The 22,256-nt window shown below is 40.0% G+C and overlaps 1 protein-coding gene across 6 annotated transcripts in view; it reads right to left on the bottom strand.

Moving 5' to 3' along the window:
• fryb (furry homolog b (Drosophila)) overlaps positions 1-22,256 on the bottom strand; it is a 209,896-nt gene that overhangs the window by 172,246 nt on the left and 15,394 nt on the right. Inside the window, exon 1 of one of the 6 annotated variants that reach the window (XM_034178232.1) lies at positions 3,603-3,858. The exons of the other annotated variants lie outside the window; for them this stretch is intronic. Within the exon in view, the coding sequence (XP_034034123.1) occupies positions 3,603-3,675 (73 nt within the window). The 5' untranslated portion in view covers positions 3,676-3,858. Of the gene's footprint in view, positions 1-3,602; positions 3,859-22,256 lie in introns of those variants that run through there. 6 annotated transcript variants of the gene reach the window in all.

Genomic DNA, 22,256 nt, shown 5'->3' with positions numbered 1-22,256 from the left:
TGTCTCAGAGTGATGCTGAAAACTAATTCATGCATTATTTCCTCTAGGCTGGACTATTGTAATTCATTATTATCAGGTTGTCCTAAAAGTTCCCTAAAAAGCCTTCAGTTAATTCAAAATGCTGCAGCTAGAGTACTGACGGGGACTAGAAGGAGAGAGCATATCTCACCCATATTGGCCTCTCTTCATTGGCTTCCTGTTAATTCTAGAATAGAATTTAAAATTCTTCTTCTTACTTATAAGGTTTTGAATAATCAGGTCCCATCTTATCTTAGGGACCTCGTAGTTCCATATCACCCCAATAGAGTGCTTCGCTCTCAGACTGCAGGCTTACTTGTAGTTCCTAGGGTTTGTAAGAGTAGAATGGGAGGCAGAGCCTTCAGCTTTCAGGCTCCTCTCCTGTGGAACCAGCTCCCAATTCAGATCAGGGAGACAGACACCCTCTCTACTTTTAAGATTAGGCTTAAAACTTCCTTTTTGCTAAAGCTTATAGTTAGGGCTGGATCAGGTGACCCTGAACCATCCCTTAGTTATGCTGCTATAGACGTAGACTGCTGGGGGTTCCCATGATGCACTGTTTTCTTCTCTTTTGCTCATGTATGCACCACTCTGCATTTAAGCATTAGTGATCGATTCTCTGCTCCCCTCCACAGCATGTCTTTTTCCTGGTTCGTCCTCCCTCAGCCCCAACCAGTCCCAGCAGGAGGACTGCCCCTCCCTGGGCCTGGTTCTGCTGGAGGTTTCTTCCTGTTAAAAGGGAGTTTTTCCTTCCCACTGTAGCCAAGTGCTTGCTCACAGGGGGTCGTTTTTGACCGTTGGGGTTTTACATAATTATTGTATGGCCTTGCCTTACAATATAAAGCGCCTTGGGGCAACTGTTTGTTGTGATTTGGCGCTATATAAAAAAATTGATTGATTGATTGATTGACTGTGGATGACTGGATGAAAGTCATATTCAGCGATGAATCTCAAATCTGCATTGGGCAAGGTGATGATGCTGGAACTTTTGTTTGGTGCCGTTCCAATGGGATTTATAAAGATGACTGCCTGAAGAGAACATGTAAATTTCCACAGTCATTGATGATATGGGGCTGCATGTCAGGTAAAGGCACTGGGGAGATGGCTGTCATTACATCATCAATAAATGCACAAGTTTACGTTGATATTTTGGACAATTGAAAGGATGTTTGGGGATGATGAAATCATTTTTCAAGATGATAATGCATCTTGCCATAGAGCAAAAACTGTGAAAACATTCCTTGCAAAAAGAAACATAGGGTCAATGTCATGGCATAGGGTCAATATCAACGAGCAGATGTGATTTGATGCAGGTGTTAGTTTTGGGGATGAAAATTTACAGGGTGATTCCATAATTTTTTCCTCAGAATTGAGTGATTCCATATTTTTTTCCTCTGCTTGGTCTAAAAAAGTAACAGTTACTGACTGCCACAATCTTTTTTCTTGATTTCTTATAGTGTTTCTTAAAGCCAGAAAGTTGCCATTTGAAATGACTTTAGTTTTGTGTCATGTCTGTGATCTGCTTTTTTTCTACAAAATTAAACAACTAAATGAACATCCTCCGAGGCCGGTGATTCCATAATTTTTGCCAGGGGTTGTATTTAAAGTTTGTGTTGGATTGTTGATGTCAAAGCAGCAGTGGCACACCAAAGCTGGATTAATTTCTGACATTTTGTTTTTCACTGCACTGAGGAGGTACCAAAATCTAAGTCCCTTTTCTGTTGTTTGTAAATTAATAAAATATCAAATGACAAGGATTTATTTTAGCCATTATATAAAACAAATAATGAATGTTTTTACATTCTTTCAATGGAACAATATTTACTTCGGATATTACTACACACAAAACAAATCCACTGTGCTGTCTGGAGGCTGCACTGAGGACTACACAATCTTTTTTGGTAGCACACGCATGCACAAGTGCCAACCAGGTTCCATGTGTGTGCGTGCGCGGGGGAAACGACTCTACGAGACATAATTTGATTGAGCTAAGTGACGCTGCTAATTCACACACACACACACACAAACAAATCCACTGTGCTGTCTGGAGATTGTTAGCAGGAAGAGAGAAGAAAAGCTGGACTCATTTCTGACGTGATTTTTTTTGTTTCGCTGTACTGAGGATGTACACAGTCGACCAACCCGGTTGCGTGTGTGTGTGTGTGTGCGCGCGCGGGTGCAAGCAGGGCACAATGATGGCTAACTGACGCTGCTTGTAACACACACACACACACACACACACACACACACACAATCCACTCCGCTGTAAGCCATCTGGATGCATGAAGACCTGTTCACATGAAACGCTGATGTGACTTTTGGCTGGACTGAGGACTACACAAAGTCTTTTGTTTTTTTTTTATGGAAGTCCGAAGTCAGTGCACAGCATCACTGGACTACATGTTACAGTGGAACACCAAAATGTAAGTCCCTTTTCTGTTTATAAATTAATAAAATATCAAATGAGAAGGATCTATTTTAGCTGTTATATAAAACAATAATGAATGTTTTTACATTCTTTCAATGGAACAAATATTTAATTTGGTGAATGCTGGAACATACTAGTTAACTCAGCTTCGCCTCGCTGACTGGTATGTTCCAGCATTCACCTCATGAAATATTCGTACCATTGAACTCATAAACATTCATTATTGTATAATAGAAAATGAATTCATAGATATGTGTGAGAAATGAATCATAGATATTGTGTGTAATATACATTTTTTTTCTTATAAAATTACTGATATAAACACTTTGTCAATTTCAGTTCAGAGTGTTAATTGTACAAGCCTATTTTGTATGTCACTGACAGCAACAAGGTCGCTCTTTGTTTACATGTGCATCTGAGAATGTCCCATTAAACAGATGAAAGTATAGTGAGTTCAATTTCATTGAACACACTGCAGCATTGTGAATGCAATGCATTCATCCTGTCCCGTGATACAGTTTTGTCTCTGGTTTGTGCTACAGAACAAGATTTAGAGCTTTATGTTGCTCCATCAGCAAGATATACTTCCAAATCCAAATAAAATACTTCACATTTGGAATCAAATGACAGCTCAGGAAAACACAATGAACAAATTTAAAGCATCTAATAATACTTTTAGAATCTGTATTTCTTGGTGGGGAATGAATAACAAGGTCTCAATCTATATTTAATGGAAAATGATCTTGAGCTTGATGTCATGAATATGTAATGAAACAAAACTGCTGCTAATGTGCTCAGCCATGGGCACAAAGAACATAACAAAGCCAAAGACTGACTTCTTCTGCTGAGTAACGTGCTGTATAATTACTACAGAACACTGCTGAGCAGTCAGATCAGCTTTGAGCTGACTTGAGAGCAGTTCTGTCCCTTTACCCCCTGGTTTCATTCATTCCGTGAAGTAACATTACCAAACACTGATCATTGGGTGATGCCGAGCTGCCTGTTCTTCAGTCTCATTCACTCACAAAACACCTGTCACACAAATTTAAAACAAGCACAGGCGAGACACAGGAAGATCTCCTGATGGCTGCTTGGTCTGTGCAAGACCGTAACCTCTGCTTGCTTCACAACTGTGGTGCATACAGTCTGTACTCACTTCCTCCTAACGACTTGAGCAGAGACTTGATGCTGATGTCAAAGAAGCCTGAATCCTGCTGGCTAGTCGCCATGGCTGCAGAGGCTATGTCGCCACGGTGACAGACAGCAGCGATGAGGACAAGACGGTAGACAAGGCGATGCAGACGGAGGAAGGGAGAGAACAAGGCGTGCGCTCAGAGAAAGATGGAAGTAAAGAGGGGCAGAAGGGAAGCGGGTCGGCGGCCACTGATGCGGATGTTGCGACTCGCTCCTGCTGAATGTGTATGCGAACAGGAGAGACGGTCAGAATGAAAAAAAGGAGCACTCAGCATCGTCAGTTTTGCTGTGCTGCTCCCCCACCCCATCCCCTCTCTGTTTTGCTCTCTCACAGATGTTGGTAGATGCAAGCAGCCAATCCTCTTAGAGGAGGAGAGAAAGCACGAGACAGGAACCAGACGATAACACTGCACAGGGAGGGTTGCAGAAAAAGACAAGAAGGGATGATAGGAGGAAGAGTGAGAAGAGAAAAGTGTACAGTAGGAGTACTAGAATCACAACAAATGCAGCTTTCTGTTATTTCCTTAAACTGTCAGCTCTGTAACACAAAAAAGTGCTGAGTGAGCACATTGCAAGCATACCCCAGCCAATGAGAACAAAAGAATGGAGGAACAAGGAAACATACAATCATTCATCAGTGAAATCAACACATCAGACTTAAGATATGTTCCAGTTGTACACAACGCACAAACATTGACTGGGTTCTGAGTATGACGTGCGTTCCCACTAGAAAAAGCAACAAAACTACAGTAAAAATAAGAATGCATGGAAATTTTGCAAGATTGTTTAGTGTGTTAATGCACAATGAAAATAAATGGGTGAAAATAAACTTTTCCACCTCCCCTGCTGGTAGATAAATGACACAGCAACACACCAGCGTTGACTGAGACATTGAAGACACAGAGCAGGCAGAAATTCATTTCCTGAAGCATTTCAGTGCTGCTGCAGCATGTTCATGCACGTTGATTTTGTAGACAAATTCAATGTTATAAAAATGCCAAAGAAAGACTGAGGTGAAAAGGAGAATTTAGGTACTGCAGGTAGAATTTCTTCCTTCCAAACCATTTTACATCCAGACAAAAGGGCTTGGGACTGGTTTTAATTTCCTCTCCTGGTCTTCTTGGCCAGTCATCTCGAACCAAACTTGGAGCTATGACCAATCCAAGATCAAAATGAACAAACACGGACAAACTAAAATCATACTTAAAGTAGGGCTGAGAGATGTAGCAAAACATATTAGCCAGGGGTTTCCATAGCTACAGCTGTCATAATCAGGCTACTTCACAAAATGTGCGCGCGTACTTATACTAGGACGGTTGTCTTGTGCCGTGTTTCCGATCCCCTGGCCCGCACTCATATTGCACTTCACATTTTGGGCCACATTTGGATCAACACACTGTGTCTTCTGTTTTGAAAAGAGCAGTTTTTCTCTGAGATAATGTTCTATGGAGAGATGAACCCAAAATGACACCTTTTTAGGAATGCAGTGAATCCATTTGTTTATAGGCGAAGGCATTTCATTCAAATATTCTGATTATACAAAGTTGATTCAACTGCAATTTATATATATATATATATATATATATATATATATATATATATATATATATATATACATATATACACACACACACACACACACACACACACATCAAACTCAGAACATGTCAATAATTTTAACCAGGACTGTACAATTTAAAGGAGACCTGGGGAGCATGGTTCACATTGTCGGACAATTACACTCTAATCTCAAAGGACAGGAAAATACAGTGAACTACTGCAGGCTCATTCCTGCCCCCCATCATCTGTTTGTTGCACTGAACCAAATAGTATTAGCAAACAGCCTCTGTTTTAACATGTTGGTACACAATAAGGTAGGTAGTTCACTGTGTTAAGACACTCCAGCCAAGCTGACAGCATCAGAAAACAAGAAAGGATAATAATTTGAAATCATCTTGTAATTTCCCCAAAGTTCCAGACATTCAGTGGAGTTCTTCGTCTGTGTGTGACCTCCGACTGTGACAGTGAAGGCTTGTTGCAGATACCTCCAATGTGGTAAATTGGAGCTTTTCACTCAGAAATAGAGTAAGTAAGTCCTACACAGGCTTGAGACTGAAGCATCGTTGTGCTTGTGTTTATCTCTGAATGGATGGGAGGCCAGTCTGACACAGGTAAATCCCCAGCCAAAGCTGATCCCCATTTACAGGGGTGGACTGAGACTATACAGATGAAGTGCTTTGTCCAAGGGCACAGACACGGAGTCTGACTGGAAATCAAACAGGTCTGCATGTTGGCAGCCCACTCCTTATCCAACTGAGTTACCTGTTCTACAACAGAAATAGAAATTTACTTAAAATATGGTGTATGGTGTTTTTGTTGTGGCAGAAAAAACTCCACTGAAAAAACAGTACTGTCACTGCAATTTCTTAATTGACTAAGGTAGAAAACACAGAACCTAAAAACACCCCTCCTATTAGGTAAATTACAGTCAGCTTTAGTAAATGTAAGATGTTGGTTTATCTGGGAGAAGGAACAGCTGGGATCTCAGAAAGAGAAACAAGTCAGTGCAAAGTGGCTGAAGTGTTGCTCATATCCAAGGAATGAAAATCTATTCCATTTCATTAAATTACAGTTGCACAACAAGGAAACATTTTCCAGAGTGACACAAATTTTTCTTCATTTTGAAAGCAGAAATCATAAAGACCAAGACTCACACGCACACACAGAACTGCAGAGCTTTCAGAGCTTGTGGGATTCCATACATTCTGAGTGAGGCCTGGGCATGCCAGCTGTTGGAATGTGACTCCACCAAACACACCAAATACATCCACACAGACATGTGCACATGTACTGCACATACTGTACATACATACATCCATACATACATACACACATACAGAAAAATGCATTGCATAAGTCACACTTCATCACATATCAGTCAGACGTAGCTGCACGTCAGCAATTATTCATAAAAAAAAAAACAAATAAACTCAAGCATACAATAGGCTCTGGATCCCAGTTAGACTGCTTTGTATATATGCACTAATCACAGGATGTGGCAACGTGTCATCACTTTGACTGACAATTTCCTGAGGTATTAATGGGAATGGTAAATAAAAAAATGGACAAGCTTTCCTATTTCACAGTGGGATTAAAAACCTAGAAGGGGCACTCAGACTGAGCAACACCCAAGCCTTACAGGCTTGACACTGATTTATGCTAATCACTTCTTTATGACTCAGTGATGCCATAATATATGCTTCAGCGTAGCTTGTGAAACACCTTGGGGTAACTTATGTTGTAATTTGCCGCTGTATCAAATAAATCTGAATTTATCTGAGTTGAATCGAGTGTAGCCTTGGCCCTTTGATCAACAATTAAACAGGTCTGACTTGACGCTTCAAGATTATAGGCTAAAAATGGAAAGGGAATATACAACTTCTCATCAGTGTTGAATAGAAACTCTAGGTATATTTCAACCAATTACTCAAAATGTTTTTCCCTTTGAAGGTCTAAGGACATGTTGCCAACATGTCATGCATATCTTTCAATCCATTTCTCAAAATAGCTGTTCTAAAGATGCTGTATTAGCATTGGGATTGAATTTGATCCTGACCTTGAATTTTAAAGCTAGTGTCTCAGACCCAGGGTTGATTATTTGCATATCTGCAAATAATCAACCCTGCTTATACGTATTGTGAATAAAGCATTCACAATACATATAAGCATTCATGAAACTGATGGGAGTTGATGGTCTTGTGGTAAACGGTGGGCTTGAGACCAGACAATCTTGTGTTCAAACCCCTCCCATCCATCCACCCGTCCATCTATTTTCAAGGTCCTTAATACCCCAGTTGCTCCAAATGTGAGGCATCATTGTAAAACACTTTGAGCTTTTGATTCAGATGAAAAGGCATTACATAAATGCAGTCCATTACCATAACTATCTATTTGATACTGCTATAATTACATTCAATAATAAACTGATGTGTTTCATAAGATTAGAATGAGCCCTTCATAGTTACACAGGAGCAGCCCTAAAACGACACACTTAGTCCACCTGTCACATTTTGCAGCACGGCAGGAAGACAGACAGAATAAAAGGATTCTCAAACTTGTTAGCTTACTAGAACAAGTTTGAGAAACCCTTATTTTTTGTTGAATGGAGGATCACACACATTATGTATCACAAGGTGAACGCAAGGGAGCACAAAAAAATTCTCTGAGCTACTGTGTTCTAACAGGGACAGCCTGACAGACACACAAAATTGTACACCACTATACCTTCACATATGCTACCCTCTTTGCATGTATAAAATTGTGAGAATTTAAAGTGGTTTACAGCCACTTTTATTCAGACGAAGTCTGGTATATTCAGATGAAATAAACACTTGTTCTGATGAGATTACTAATCATATAATCACACTAAGACTGTCTTATGAAGCACAGCCCATCTGCTAAATATGCCAACTGTGCTGAAGTAATTCATCCTTCAAACATGTTGCCTTCACTTGCACATAGGGAATTTTTCCTGATCCAGCATAACAGAGTAAACACGCACGCACACGTATGGCACACACACGCGACAGAGGGACCGTGTAAGGCTCACATTTCACAAGATGGTATCTGTTTAACACAGATGGGTTTATCAATAGATAACTTTTGCGGCAAACGTGTGTGAGCAGCTTTCATGCCATGCATACCATCCTGCTAACATCAGACCAGTTGAACATGGTCAAACCACTGTAATATGTAGGCTATATGTCACGAACATGAACACGTGAAGCTCTTCAGCATCTCACCACGTCATTTAAGGTCCTTCAGACTTTTTTTAAAGTAAATGCTTCAGGGGAGCATTAGCATGGCTAAAACCTTTCAGCTTCTGGGATCCGCTCCCCCGAACCCCCACCTTTTTTTTTTTTATCATTTTTCTTAATTACAACTTTCTTAACCCCTGCCACTTTAAGCATTTTTTTTTTTAATGTAGATGCAAATTAATATCAAAGTCTTCAGCTAGTTGACAGTAGGGCTGTGCAATATGGCCAGATTATAGTGTCTCAATAGTGTCATATCAATATGGACCATATGATATGAGTATGATTTCACACAAAGTGCAGTAACAGTGAAAATTTAACTTTCGTAATAAAACAGTAATAATACTCATTTTGCATCATCATAAGGTTAGGAAACAGTGCCCTCCAATAGGGATGTGAATCGTTCAACGAACAACTCACAATTCCAATTCGATTCGATTCTTGGGGTGACGATTTGATCAGAATCGATTCGCGATTCAAAGAGCTCTGAGAAATAGTTATATTACTTAAAAAATGTTATGTTAAGAAAATGCAGCCTTTACAAGGTTAATCAAGTGATTCTAGATGTAAATTTACTTATCTGCTTTGCTCCTTCGGAGTTGGCTGGTAGTTTAGTGAAGCGTCTGGTCAGTAGTCGGCAGATACTGCTGCTCCCCTCTTTTAGCTCCGGGTGATGGGCGTAACATGTGGGCTTGCGGATTTGAAGTGTTTCCGAAGTACTTGACTTTCATTTTGCAGATTTTGCACACTGCACAATTCATGTCAAGCTCCTTCTTACTCAGCAAATAATAAAATCCAAAATACACCCAAACATTTGCCTTCAGCAAAGACGGTGCTGAGCTAAGCACCATCTAAGCACTGCTAAGCGACAGCCACTGAACTCTGCAGCTCACGAGTGTTTGAAGCACGCCAGACCACCCCCCGCCCCCCCCCCCTCGCGGGGACGCCTGTAGTATGGAAGCCGTTGCCTGACAAACAGTACACGTGGAGAATAAGCAAGAAAATGTTTTAAAAATGTTTTTTAAAAATCGATTCTTGGACATTTTGGATCGATTCAGAATTGGAATAAAATAAGAATCGCGATTTGGACGTGAATCGATTTTTTCTGGCACCCCTACCCTCCCAAAAGTATTGTAACATTTGGCATTTCACACATTTTAATTTGTTTATGCCATTTCAAATACAAGAAATACAAAAAAATATAAAGAATAAAAATTTCTAAAATTATCTTCCTCAAACTGAAAGCAAATCTCTAAAACTGATAAAACCTGTAAATAATTAGAGCCCGACCGATATATCACCCAGCCGATATTATCGGCCGATCTAAGCCCTTTTCAAAGTACTCAGTATCGGGACAAAATTATGCGATAGAACGCCGATAATTTCTCAAACAGAACAGTTACTGAAATAATGTTGTGTCGGCCAACGTTATATTTTTAATTAATTATATCAAGTTGTAGACATTTTCTTTCAGTTTGAGCTTAGGAAGATAACTTTAGAGTTATTTATTTGGATTGAAATTGCATAAATTGAAATGTGTGAAATGCCAAGTGTTCCAAAACGTTTGAGTACAGTGAGAAACACTCTGTGCATGTGTATTTTTAAGTGAAGCATCATCTGGTGTCACTCAGAGAGCAAAAATTAAGAGGTTATTTAAGGCTTCAGACAGCAAAATTAAGAGGTATTTAATCAACAGCTGCATGCTAATTTAAAAAATCACTGGAGACACACATATACAAGGCAACCCAAATTAAAGGAGAAATGCCGCTTTTAACAACCTGGACTTAATTTCTGGCATAAAATACGTTTTTTTACTCACCAATATAACTTTGGTGTCATTATTAGTCCATGGTTCAAACAACATGTTCATTTCAAATTTGAGGCAAACATTTTTCTTCTTCTACTAAGGAGGATTAGAACTTTTTGTGGTACACAGCACCAATTACTGGACAGGCGGAATCTAACAGTCAATGTGACCTACTGATTTCAAAATGCAACTCTTTTCAATCAGACGTGCGGTGCCGTGACATGTCAATCATTTGTTTCCAATCAGATTTCAGGGTAGTCCACTGCAACCCTGGCCTTTGCTCTAGCTTCACCCACGCCAGGAAGTGTTCAACATTTGACATTTCCTGTTTCACTGTGGACTCAAAATTTGGCACTTCCTGTTTAAGTGTGAACTTGCCAGTAAGTTCCCGCGAGATTGCATGAGATCCTGTCTGTCAATCCAGGAACTATTTGACATTTCCTGTTTCACTGTGGACTCAAAATGTGACACTTCCTGTTTGGGACTCCCTGTACCATGAGCGAGCTTTGCACCACTGAGCGGCACTTCGCTCGTATAATAATCATTTCATGCTCAATTGTACGGCTTTTTCTATACCACTTTATGATCATTATGCAAATGACTGAGAAGTTGACGTTATACTGTTAACTGGTAATGAAATTAAAGAGTGTTTGCATTGTCTAATCATATATGACTGTTTTTAAAAATCATTCCTAGGCTTTTAAAAGCCTGAGCAAGTGCTGTGAATGAATGAATAGATAAATAAATGAGCCCATCCTCTCCAGTTTGTTAACACAGTAACTCAAAAACAATATCTCACCGGGATATTTAAAATTTTGAACTGTTGAATATGCAATTGTAACAAAGATTGAGAAGGAAAAAGCAATCTTCTCATGTCTGACTCACATGAACAAAGTGCATGGCTGTAGCGCAGCACATGTTAAACACGTGAGCACAGTTTAAATGCACCTCAAATATTGGGCTACTGAATAGGATTTAAAAACTTTATGCATTTGGTGCCTAAGGGAGGTGCATGCTCCCTTAGGCACCAAATGCATAAAGGTGCATTTGGTGCATAAAGGCTAAACATTCTTGAGAGACTGTTTATTATTGTTACCAGCAGGAGACGCAACTCATACCCAACATGACTTACCCGTAACGGTGAAATTCACCATTTCTTTCACTCTCTCCTAGGACCCTCCATGCTCCTTGATTAAAGAAACGGCATACATCCATCTTTTAGTTCAGCATAATTTTTTTTTTTACTTCATACTCACTTTCACAGCTAGGTCCAGTCGTCAACACTCTACATATCACTTCATTTGTCGTTTTCATTTACTCAGATCATTTCAACCAATCGAATCATTCACAATTATTTTAGTAAAAATCAAATAAAGCACAGTGTGTTTATCAATATTATTACATTATGAATCATTTATGGATGATTCTTAGACTACGGGCACTTATTATGTCCTTTGATCATATTGTATGAAAAACAGAAAAAAGGGGAAATTTCACACTTTTATAGTTATCTTTACAATGAAAGTGTGTTAAGAAATTTGTTCTAGTAGTCTATGATGACTTTTTCACCTTTTTTCAGCATCATTATATGCAAATATTGCCGTTTTGTGCTTGTCCGACACCCAGACTTTTGATCTTCAATGATAAAATGAATGGTAAAGAAAAGTTTTTTCTAATGTTTTAAAATATCTCTGAATAAAATATCAGTAAAATAATCAAAACATAATTGGGGTATTCAATGTCATACAACTGTTGTGATTTTTTTTTAAACAAAATGTAGTTGTCCCACACTATTGCCGTAATTTCCACCACAACACTGTAATGTCCCTAAACAGTTTGTATGAAAGATTGTTTGGGTAGTTTCTATGGAGATAAACAGTGACAGAGCACATGTATATAGCGCCAAATCACAACAAACAGTTGCCCCAAGGCGCTTTACATTGTAAGGCAATGGTGTGGTGGAAATTACATTTACAAGGCCAATAGTGCCCGTAGTTAAAGAATCACCCTTATATTGGAAATTTGTACATTGTAATTGTAATCATAGCAGCCTGCGTTTTTGTTTTTTTTTTTGTGGTTGGTGGATGACTGATGGGCTCGTCCGTCCAGGATGGTCCCAACTGACTCCGAGGGTGTGCAAGACACCCAAAGGACCACCCTGACACCAGCTATGACTAGCATGTACTTGATTGTCATAACGTGTGATGGAAATTAGGAGCAGTTGAGGTTAATACAGCTTGAAATAAGCTTGTCAGTTTTTATTTATTTTCATTTTTGTAGCCTAGTTCTGGTGGCCAACAACACCACCACTGTTGTTTTGATTTTATTTATGTATAAATGGCAGAAGATGGTCAATATAATGTACACCACAACTTCCCACAGCACAGAGAAATTCCTGCATATTACTGTGCTTTCCTTAACCAGCAGGAAACCCTAAAAAAATGTCTATATTTATCATGACATACAACAGAAAAATGTCAAACTGTCAACTGAAAGAAAAGGCAAGGCTGGCAGCTAGCCTTGAAAAACAATATTAAATTTTATCCATCTATTCAACAACCTAAAATCCATCAAAGGAGTGGTTCCTAAAACAGATATTAAAGTTTGGAGCAAAAGATACCCCATAAACATAAGGTAATGCATGCAGAAGAATTCAAGCCTTTTCAGGCCAACCCAAAACAACCTGTTTATGTGCCTTTGCTTAAATAGCTCCCAACTGTCATGCACTCGCTTTTACTCAAAGGCAGGGCTTCTTTCTATTCTCACCCACAGACTGTGGGCATGTCTCACATCAAGCCGGAGTTGCAGATGTGGACTTCTCTACCGTATGTCACACATTCTGAAATGCACAGTAGACTTAGGAATGTTTAACCTGAAACCATAACCACATTACACTGATTTACACAATTAATTGTAAACAAACAGTGGCCATTATTTTTCTGCTGAACAACTGTTCCATTAATCAAATAATCTTTTCCGTTCTGACATACTGTATGTGTATGGAGACATTGTTTGGACAGAGTTTTTTTTTGTTACAAAGCATAATCCCACCTCTAGATTCCCCTGTTCACAACTCACTTGCAAATCTTGGATCCCCGGTGGGTAGTCAGCATAAGGTTCCTTGAAGTTCAGCCAAATCCCACTGACAAATGCAATGTCAGATAGAGAATGATAGAAACAATCCTTCACTGCATTCCCTCATACCCAGACATTCTTCTCTATTCACCGAAATACACTTATGTTGAAATTTACTGACTGTTTAAAGGCACTCATCTCATCCTCAAGCTGATACTCAGACTTGCAAACCACTTTGTACATTTATGAACCTAGACTCACTCTCTCACTAGATAGATTAGATCGATTAGACAGATCAATACATCGACAGATAGATAGCACCGTATTTTCCATCAGCATAGACTTCACAGACAATACTGTGATCTTTGTGGAATCAATAAATACCCTGAGTGTTGCTGTTACTGCGCTACTTCTGTGTCTTAAAACTCTCATGAAACATCAAAGGCCTTTGTAACCTATATTCAACTGAATACACCACAAAGACAAGATATTTAATGTTCAAACTGATATTATTGTTTTTGTGCAAATATTTGCTCATTTTGAAATGGATGCCTGCAACAAGTTTCATAAAAGCTGGGACACTGATATGTTTACCACTGTGTTACATCACCTTTCCTTCTAACAACACTCAATAAGCGTTTAGGAACTGAGGACACTAATTGTTGAAGCTTTGAAGGTGGAATTCCTTACCATTCTTGCTTGATGTACGACTTCAGTTGTTCAACAGTCCGGGGTGTCCATTCTTGTATTTTGTGCTTCATAATGCGCCACACATTTTCAATGGGCGACAGGTCTGTTCTGCAGGCGGGCCAGTCTATTACCCACACTCTTTTACTATGAAGCCACGCTGTTGTAACACGTGCAGAATGTGGCTTGGCGAACTGTGCTCCTGAGCACACGCGGTAAGATCCTTCACACAATGATGTCAGTTTTTAATGCAGTGCCACCTGAGGGATCAAAGGTCACAAGGATTCATTGTTGTTCATTGTTGTCGGCCTTGCCGCTTATGTGTAGAAAGTTCTCCAGATTCTCTGAATCTTCTGATTATATTATGGACTGTAGATGATGGAATCCCTAAATTCCTTGAAATTGAATGTTGAGAAACATTGTTCTTAAACTGTTGGACTATTTTTTCACGCAGTTGTTCACAAAGTGGTGATCCTCGCCCTACCTTTGCTTGTGAATGGCAGAGCCTTTTGGGGATGCTCCTTTTAAACCCAATCATGACACTCATCTGTTTCCAATTAACCTGTTCACCTGTGGAATGTTCCAAACAGGTGTTCTTTGAGCATTCATCAACTTTCCCAGTCTTTTGTTGAACCTGTTCCAGCTTTTTTTAATGTGTTGCAGGCATCCATTTCAAAATGAGCAAATATTTGCACAAAAACAAAGTTTATCAGTTGGAACATTAAATATCTTATCTTTGTGGTGTATTCAATTGAATATAGGTTGAAGAGAATTTGCAAATCATTGTATTCTGTTTTTATTTACATTTCACACAACGTCCCAATTTCATTGGAGGTGGGGTTGTGTGTATGTGTGTGTGTATGTATAAAGGCCTTAGTAAGGGAGGTGGCCAAGAACCCAATGGTCACAGTGTCAGAGCTCCAACATTCCTTTGTGGAGAGAGGAGACCCTTTCACAAGGACAACCATCTCTGCAGGAATCCACCAATCAGCCCTGTATGGTAGAGTGGCAAGACAGAAACCAGTGTTGCCAACGTGGCAACTTTCTTGCTAAATCACGTGACTTTCCGAATCCTCTTGACGACTTATTTTCTCACAAGTGACTTGCGACAAATCTAGTTACTTTCCTGGCATCACTGGAGACTTTTCTGGTGGTTGGCGACTGAAAAATGAAAGCATGTATTAATGAAATCTCTGTTCTCACCGAGTGGCAGCGGGTCTCCCCACCTCCGCTGCAGCTACAAAGCTACAGGGCCCAATTGCAAAGCACTGAGCAGAGGGATATCTACAATCCTACGCATTCAAACACACATGCGTGATGCCTAAGCAGCTGTTTCCGCATTGAAAGGCAAATTTCACTTGGACTCAGTCAGTCTTTACCTTGTTTGCTGCGATGTGACAAATGAGTCTCCAGACTTTGAGAAGCCCTGGCCTTGAGAAGTTATTTTATTTTGAGAAATGATGGCTAAATTTAATGGCAAAATAAAAAACAAAGAAACCGAGAATCAATCTTATTTGTAGTTCTAAATATTAATATTGGTTTTCATCACTTTTTTGTCTCTCCCACAATGTTTTTTTTTCAAAACTTTATTTCAACAAATACATTAACAGTAAACAAACAAAGGACAAGGCCAATAACATTCACAATATTATCATTATAAATCAAATCAATCAATCAATTTTGTTTATATAGCGCCAAATCACAACAAACAGTTGCCCCAAGGCGCTTTATATTGTAAGGCAAGGCCATACAATAATTACGTAAAAACCCCAACGGTCAAAATGACCCCCTGTGAGCAAGCACTTGGCGACAGTGGGAAGGAAAAACTCCCTTTTAACAGGAAGAAACCTCCAGCAGAACCAGGCTCAGGGAGGGGCAGTCTACTGCTGGGACTGGTTGGGGCTGAGGGATCGAGAACCAGGAAAAAGACATGCTGTGGAGGGGAGCAGGAGATCAATCCTAATGATAAATGCAGAGTGGTGCATACAGAGCAAAAGAGAAAGAAACAGTGCTCATGGGAACCCCCCAGCCAGTCTACGTCTATAGCAGCATAATAAGGGATGGTTCAGGGTCACCTGATCCAGCCCTAACCTATTAAGCTTAGCAAAAGGAAAGTTTTAAGCCTAATCTTAAAAGTAGAGAGGGTGTCGTCTCCCTGATCGAATTGTGAGCTGGTTCCACAGGAGAGGAGCCTGAAAGTGAAGGCTCTGCTACCATTTCTACTCTTACAAACCCTAGGAACTACAAGTAAGGCCTGTAGTCTGAGAGCGAAGCGCTCTATGGGGTGATATGGTACTATAGGTCCCTAAGTAAGATGGGACCTGATTATTCAAACCTTATAAGTAAGAAAAAGAATTTTAAATTCTATTCTAGAATTAACAGGCAAGCCAATGAAGAGAGGCCAATATGGGTGAGATATGCTCTCTCCTTCTAGTCCCGTCAGTACTCTAGCTGCAGCATTTTGAATTAACTGAAGGCTTTTTCAGGGAACTTTTAGGGAAACCTGAATAATGAATTACACTAGTCCAGCCTAGAGGAAATAAAGATGAATTAGTTTTTTCAGCATCACTCTGAGACAAAGACTTTCTAATTTTAGAGATATGCTGTAAATGCAAAAAAAGCAGTCCTACATATTTGTTTAATATGCGCTTTTGAATGACTAATCCTGATCAAAAATGACTCAAGATTTCTCACAGTATTACTAGAGGTCAGTGGTAATGCCATCCAGAGTAAGGACTGGTTTAGACACCATGTTTCTAAGATTTGTGGGGCCAGTAAATAACTTCAGTTTTATCTGAGTTTTAAAATGCAGGAAATTAGAGGTCATCCATGTCTTTATGTCTGTAAGACAATCCTGCAGTTAGCTAATTTGGTTGTGTTTGTCCTCTGGCTTCATGGATAGATAAAGCTGGGTATCATCTGCGTAACAATGAAAATTTAAGCAATACCGTTCTAATAATACTGCCTAAGGGAAGCATGTATAAGTGAATAAAATTGGTCCTAGCATCGAACCTTGTGGAACTCCTATAATTAACCTTAGTCTGTGAAGAAGATTCCCCATTACATGAACAAATTGTAATCTATTAGATAAATATGATTCAAACCACCGCAGCGCAGTGCCTTTAATACCTATGGCCATGCCTCTAATCTCTGTAATAAAATTTTATGGTCAACAGTATCAAAAGCAGCACTGAGGTCTAACAGAACAAGCACAGAGATGAGTCCACTGTCTGAGGCCATAAGAAGATCATTTGTAACCTTCACTAATGCTGTTTCTGTACTATGATGAATTCTAAAACCTGACTGAAACTCTTCAAATAGACCATCCTCTGCAGATGATTAGTTAGCTGTTTTACAACTACCCTTTCAAGAATTTTTGAGAGAAAAGGAAGGTTGGAGATTGGCCTATAATTATCTAAGATAGCTGGGTCAAGTGATGGCTTTTTAAGTAATGGTTAATTACTGCCACCTTAAAGCCTGTGGTACACAGCCAACTAATAAAGATAGATTGATCATATTTAAGATCGAAGCATTAAATAATGGTAGGGCTTCCTTGAGCAGCCTGGTAGGAATGGGGTCTAATAGACATGCTGATGGTTTGGATGAAGTAACTAATGAAATAACTCAGAACAATCGAAGAGAAAGAGTCTAACCAAATACCGGCATCACTGAAAGCAGCCAAAGATAACGATACGTCTTTGGGATGGTTATGAGTAATTATTTCTCTAATAGTTTAAAATTTTATTAGCAAAGAAAGTCATGAAGTCATTACTAGTTAAAGTTAAAGGAATACTCGGCTCAATAGAGCTCAGACTCTTTGTCAGCCTGGCTACAGTGCTGAAAAGAAACCTGGGGTTGTTCTTATTTTCTTCAATTAGTGATGAGTTAGTAAGATGTCCTAGCTTTATGGAGGGCTTTTTTTATAGAGCACACAGACTCTTTTTTCCAGGCTAATGTGAAGATCTTCTAAATTCGTGAGAGACGCCATTTCCTCTCCAACTTACGGGTTATCTGCTTTAAGCTACGAGTTTGTGATGTTATACCACGGGGTCAAGTACTTCTGATTTAAAGCTCTCTTTTTCAGAGGAGCTACAGCATCCAAAGTTGTCTTCAATGAGGATGTAAAACTATTGACGAGCTACTCTATCTCACTTTACAGAGTTTAGGTAGCTACTCTGCCCTGTGTTGGTATATGGCATTAGAGAACATAAAGAAGGACTATATCCTTAAACCTAGTTACAGCGCTTTCTGAAAGACTTCTAGTGTAATGAAACTTATTCCCACTGCAGGGTAAGTCCATCAGAGTAAATGTAAATGTTATTAAGAATGATCAGACAGAAGGTAGTATTCAGGGAATACTGTTAAGTCTTCAATTTCCATACCATAAGTGAGAACAAGATCTAAGATATGATTAAAGTGGTGGGTGGACTCATTTACATTTTGAGCAAAGCCAATTGAGTCTAATAATAGATTAAATGCAGTGTTGAGGCTGTCATTCTCAGCATCTGTGTGGATGTTAAAATCGCCCACTATATTATCTTATCTGAGCTAAGCACTAAGTCAGACAAAAGTCTGAAAATTCACAGAGAAACTCACAGTAACAGACCAGGTGGACGATAGATAATAACAAAACTGTTTTTTGGGACTTCCAATTTGGATGGACAAGACTAAGAGTCAAGCTTTCAAATGAATTAAAGCTCTGTCTGGGTTTTTGATTAATTAATAAGCTGGAATGGAAGATTGCTGCTAATCCTCCGCCCTCGGCCCGTGCCACGAGCATTCTGGCAGTTAGTGTGACTCGGGGGTGTTGACTCATTTAAACTAACATATTCATCCTGCTGTAACCAGGTTTCTGTAAGGCAGAATAAATCAATATGTTGATCCATATTCTATCATTTACTAACAGGGACTTAGAAGAGAGCGACCTAATGTTTAATAGACCACATTTAACTGTCTTTAGTCTGTGGTGCAGTTGAAGGTGCTATATTCTTTTTTTCTTTTTGACTTTTTATGCTTAATAGATTTTTGGCTGGTTATTGGTGGTCTGGGAGCAGGCACCTGTCTCTACGGGGATGGGGTAATGAGGGGATGGCAGGGGGGAGAGAAGCTGCAGAGAGGTGTGTAAGACTACAACTCTGCTTCCTGGTCCCAACCTGGATAGTCACGGTTTGGAGGATTTAAGAAAATTGGCCAGATTTCTACAAGGAGAGCTGCTCAATCCAAAGTGGGATGGATGCCGTCTCTCCTAACAAGACCAGGTTTTCCCCAGAAGCTTTGCCAATTATCTATGAAGCCCACCTCATTTTTGGACACCACTCAGACAGCCAGCAATTCAAGGAGCACATGCGGCTAAACATGTCACTCCTGGTCGATTGGGGAGGGGCCCAGAGAAAACTACAGAGGTCCGACATTGTTTTTTTGCAAAGTTACACACCGATTCAACGTTACTTTTAGGACCTCCGAATTGGCGTAACCGGGGTCATTACTGCCGACGTTGAATTACAATCTTACCAAATTTACGCTTAGCCTTAGCCAGCAGTTTCAAATTTCCTTCGAATGTCGCCTGCTCTGGCCCCCGCAAGACAATTGACTATGGTTGCTGGTGTCGCTAACTTACATTTCGCAAACAGAGTCGCCAATAACAGAGTTTGATCCTCGGCGGGTGTGTCGTCGAGTGGGAAAAACGGTTAGAATGTGATCGGGTTGGCGGTGTACCCGGGGGCTTCTGTTTTAGGGATACGCTCCCCCTCACAGTCACCCAGTCGGCCTGCTTTCCCGGCTGCTCGGGAATCTGCCAGGGGTAAACTAAGGCGGCTCTAAGCTACCTTGGGTCCGCACCGAACTACAGGGGCCTGGCTAGCTGTAGAATTTTCCATCGGTGCGGAGCCGAGTCTCCCATTCGCCCAGCCTGGCCTCCAAAGTCCGACTCACGCTACACTTATTACAAGTACCATTACTGCTAAAGGTAGGCCTGAGGAATAAACTAAACATTCTACACCCAGAGCAGAAAAGTGCGGGAGAGACAGACGCCGCCATGCTAAACCGGCTAATGAGCTAGTAGCTGCGCTAAGCTAGCGGATTCCTAAAGACACACCAAGTGAATAATGTGTAAATAATTTAGAGGTGATTTCAGCAGAGGGGACTGCTTAGTTAAGGCACGTGAAGATTACACTGTGAAACATATCGTTATCTAGGTAACGATCAGTCTAACTGCGCAGATTAAACAGCTACAGATACAGCAAAACACCGCTGTGCTCCGGAACAGGAAGTGATACAATACCACAGTGAGAGCCAACCACCAGTAGAGGCAAGCAATCAGAATAAATAGAAAGATAGAAAAAAATAAAGATAAATTGGACCATAACTAAGGGATTCTTTAACATTAAGTCTATTTAAAAGCTCATTATAGAGTGTGACAGTTTTTATGACATTTTAGAGAATCTATAACCTACTACTGCTTGTTCAAATTCAGCCAGAAACTCTATGTAAATTCCTTTTCACTACTCCGCATTATGAATAGGGATTACCAAACAACATAAAAAATGATAATGTATTCAATGGTCTCTCCCACATTTTTTTCCGCAAATCTGTTACGACGTCATACAATGTAAATGATATGCAAGTTAGATGATCAAATCAAATCAATTTATAGAGCGCCAATCACAAGTCACCTCAAGGTGCTTTACAAACATCATTTAAAGGCAGAACTAAAATGAACTAAAGATTAAAACACAATGAAAAATGTAAAACATAAATAAGTAAAAGGAATAAATAAATAAAAGAGACACAATCGTATAAAATATTATGATAAAACAGGGGAAAAAGTTGTGTCTTCAATCTACCCCTTAAAAGTCCCCACAGAGTCTGACACTGGAATAAGGCTATAACAACAAATGTGGGAAAACAGTGAAGTGCTGTGAATGTTTTCGGATGCGCTGTGTATCCATATATAATAGCCAAGTGGCCTCTGTATGCGTGTGTGTGTGTATGACTTCAATCACACAGAAAACCGAGGGGGCTAACATTTGCTGTTTGGGATGCTGATGTATTTGGGTCAAGGATGAAAGGCGCAAAAATGGAAAATAGATAAGACAGGTATCTGTAATCAACCACTTCTGCAGCGCAACCTCCACTTTGAAGCGTGACCCAAATGAAGCAGTGCTTTGATCCGCTGGCTCGTTGGTTTCTTTGATTCCTACTCTTCAAAAGCAGCAAGTCTGCTTTTTAACCCCTCCCAAAGCCATTGAAATATGTCAATTGTGAATCACTTTTGTGTGTATTAAAGTCACTAACTTTGACTCTTGTTTTGTTGGAGTCAAGAAATGAGAATGTCCTCCGTTCCGTTGGCACAGCTCCAATGCTGCGTGGCTCTCTCTGCCGAGACAGAGTCCGGTTGGAATTAATAACTTCAAAACGAATTGCCAATTTAAATAAAATGATACCTCTTTCCAAATGCTGTAATACAGACAATAAACGACAATCAACTAAAACATTTTTTTCCTCCCAAAATGAGACATCCTGCATTCTTTATGAATTACATCCGGACATGCAGCTCATGGCCCAGTTACACGGCACAGGACAATTCCTGAACGTAGGGAAAAAGTAAAAAATGTTACAATTCATTGAGAAAAGGTGGACAAAAGAGCTTTTATCACTGAACAGTCTGCGAAGCAAGAGCGCAAAAGGGACGAAAGAGGAACTTAACAAAACCAAAGCTAACGATCTCGACGAAACGCGCCTGGAGCCACAGCTGGAGTAGGCGCTGGGATGGAGAAACTGCAAACAGAATCTGTGGAGATCTGTAGAGATAAAATGCTGAAACCGACTTCTTCTGAAACTTCTCTGTTCTCTAACGACGTCCTGGATCAATAGAGCCTGAAATGTGGAGGTTTTCAGCTTGAACAGGCTGACGACGGTTGCCTGGGAGGCGCTGCGCGCAAGTCCCGCTCCGTGGGAAAGTCCTTAAAGCGACAGTAATCACCCAAATCTCTAAGCCATTAAATTTTCACCAAAAACCAGCTTAATTTTTTTGAACCGTGTCCACTTCGATTGTGCCTCACAGGTTTAGAAAAAAATTTTGATCAAACAAAGAGTGCCAGTCTCTCAGCAACTTCTCAGACAAAGGAATTCTGACGAGGGGCTGGACTCCTCCCACAAGGAGTGCTCACAGGCGAATGACGTCACCGACAGGCGTGGAAAAACCTCACGCATGCGCACGCGGGTTCAAGCATGT

The sequence above is a fragment of the Thalassophryne amazonica genome, chromosome 9 (genome assembly GCF_902500255.1).
Source record: "Thalassophryne amazonica chromosome 9, fThaAma1.1, whole genome shotgun sequence".
In the NCBI taxonomy this organism is placed as follows: domain Eukaryota; kingdom Metazoa; phylum Chordata; class Actinopteri; order Batrachoidiformes; family Batrachoididae; genus Thalassophryne; species Thalassophryne amazonica.
Note: the sequence above shows the minus strand (reverse complement) of the source record. Positions and strands in the feature narration are given on the sequence as shown.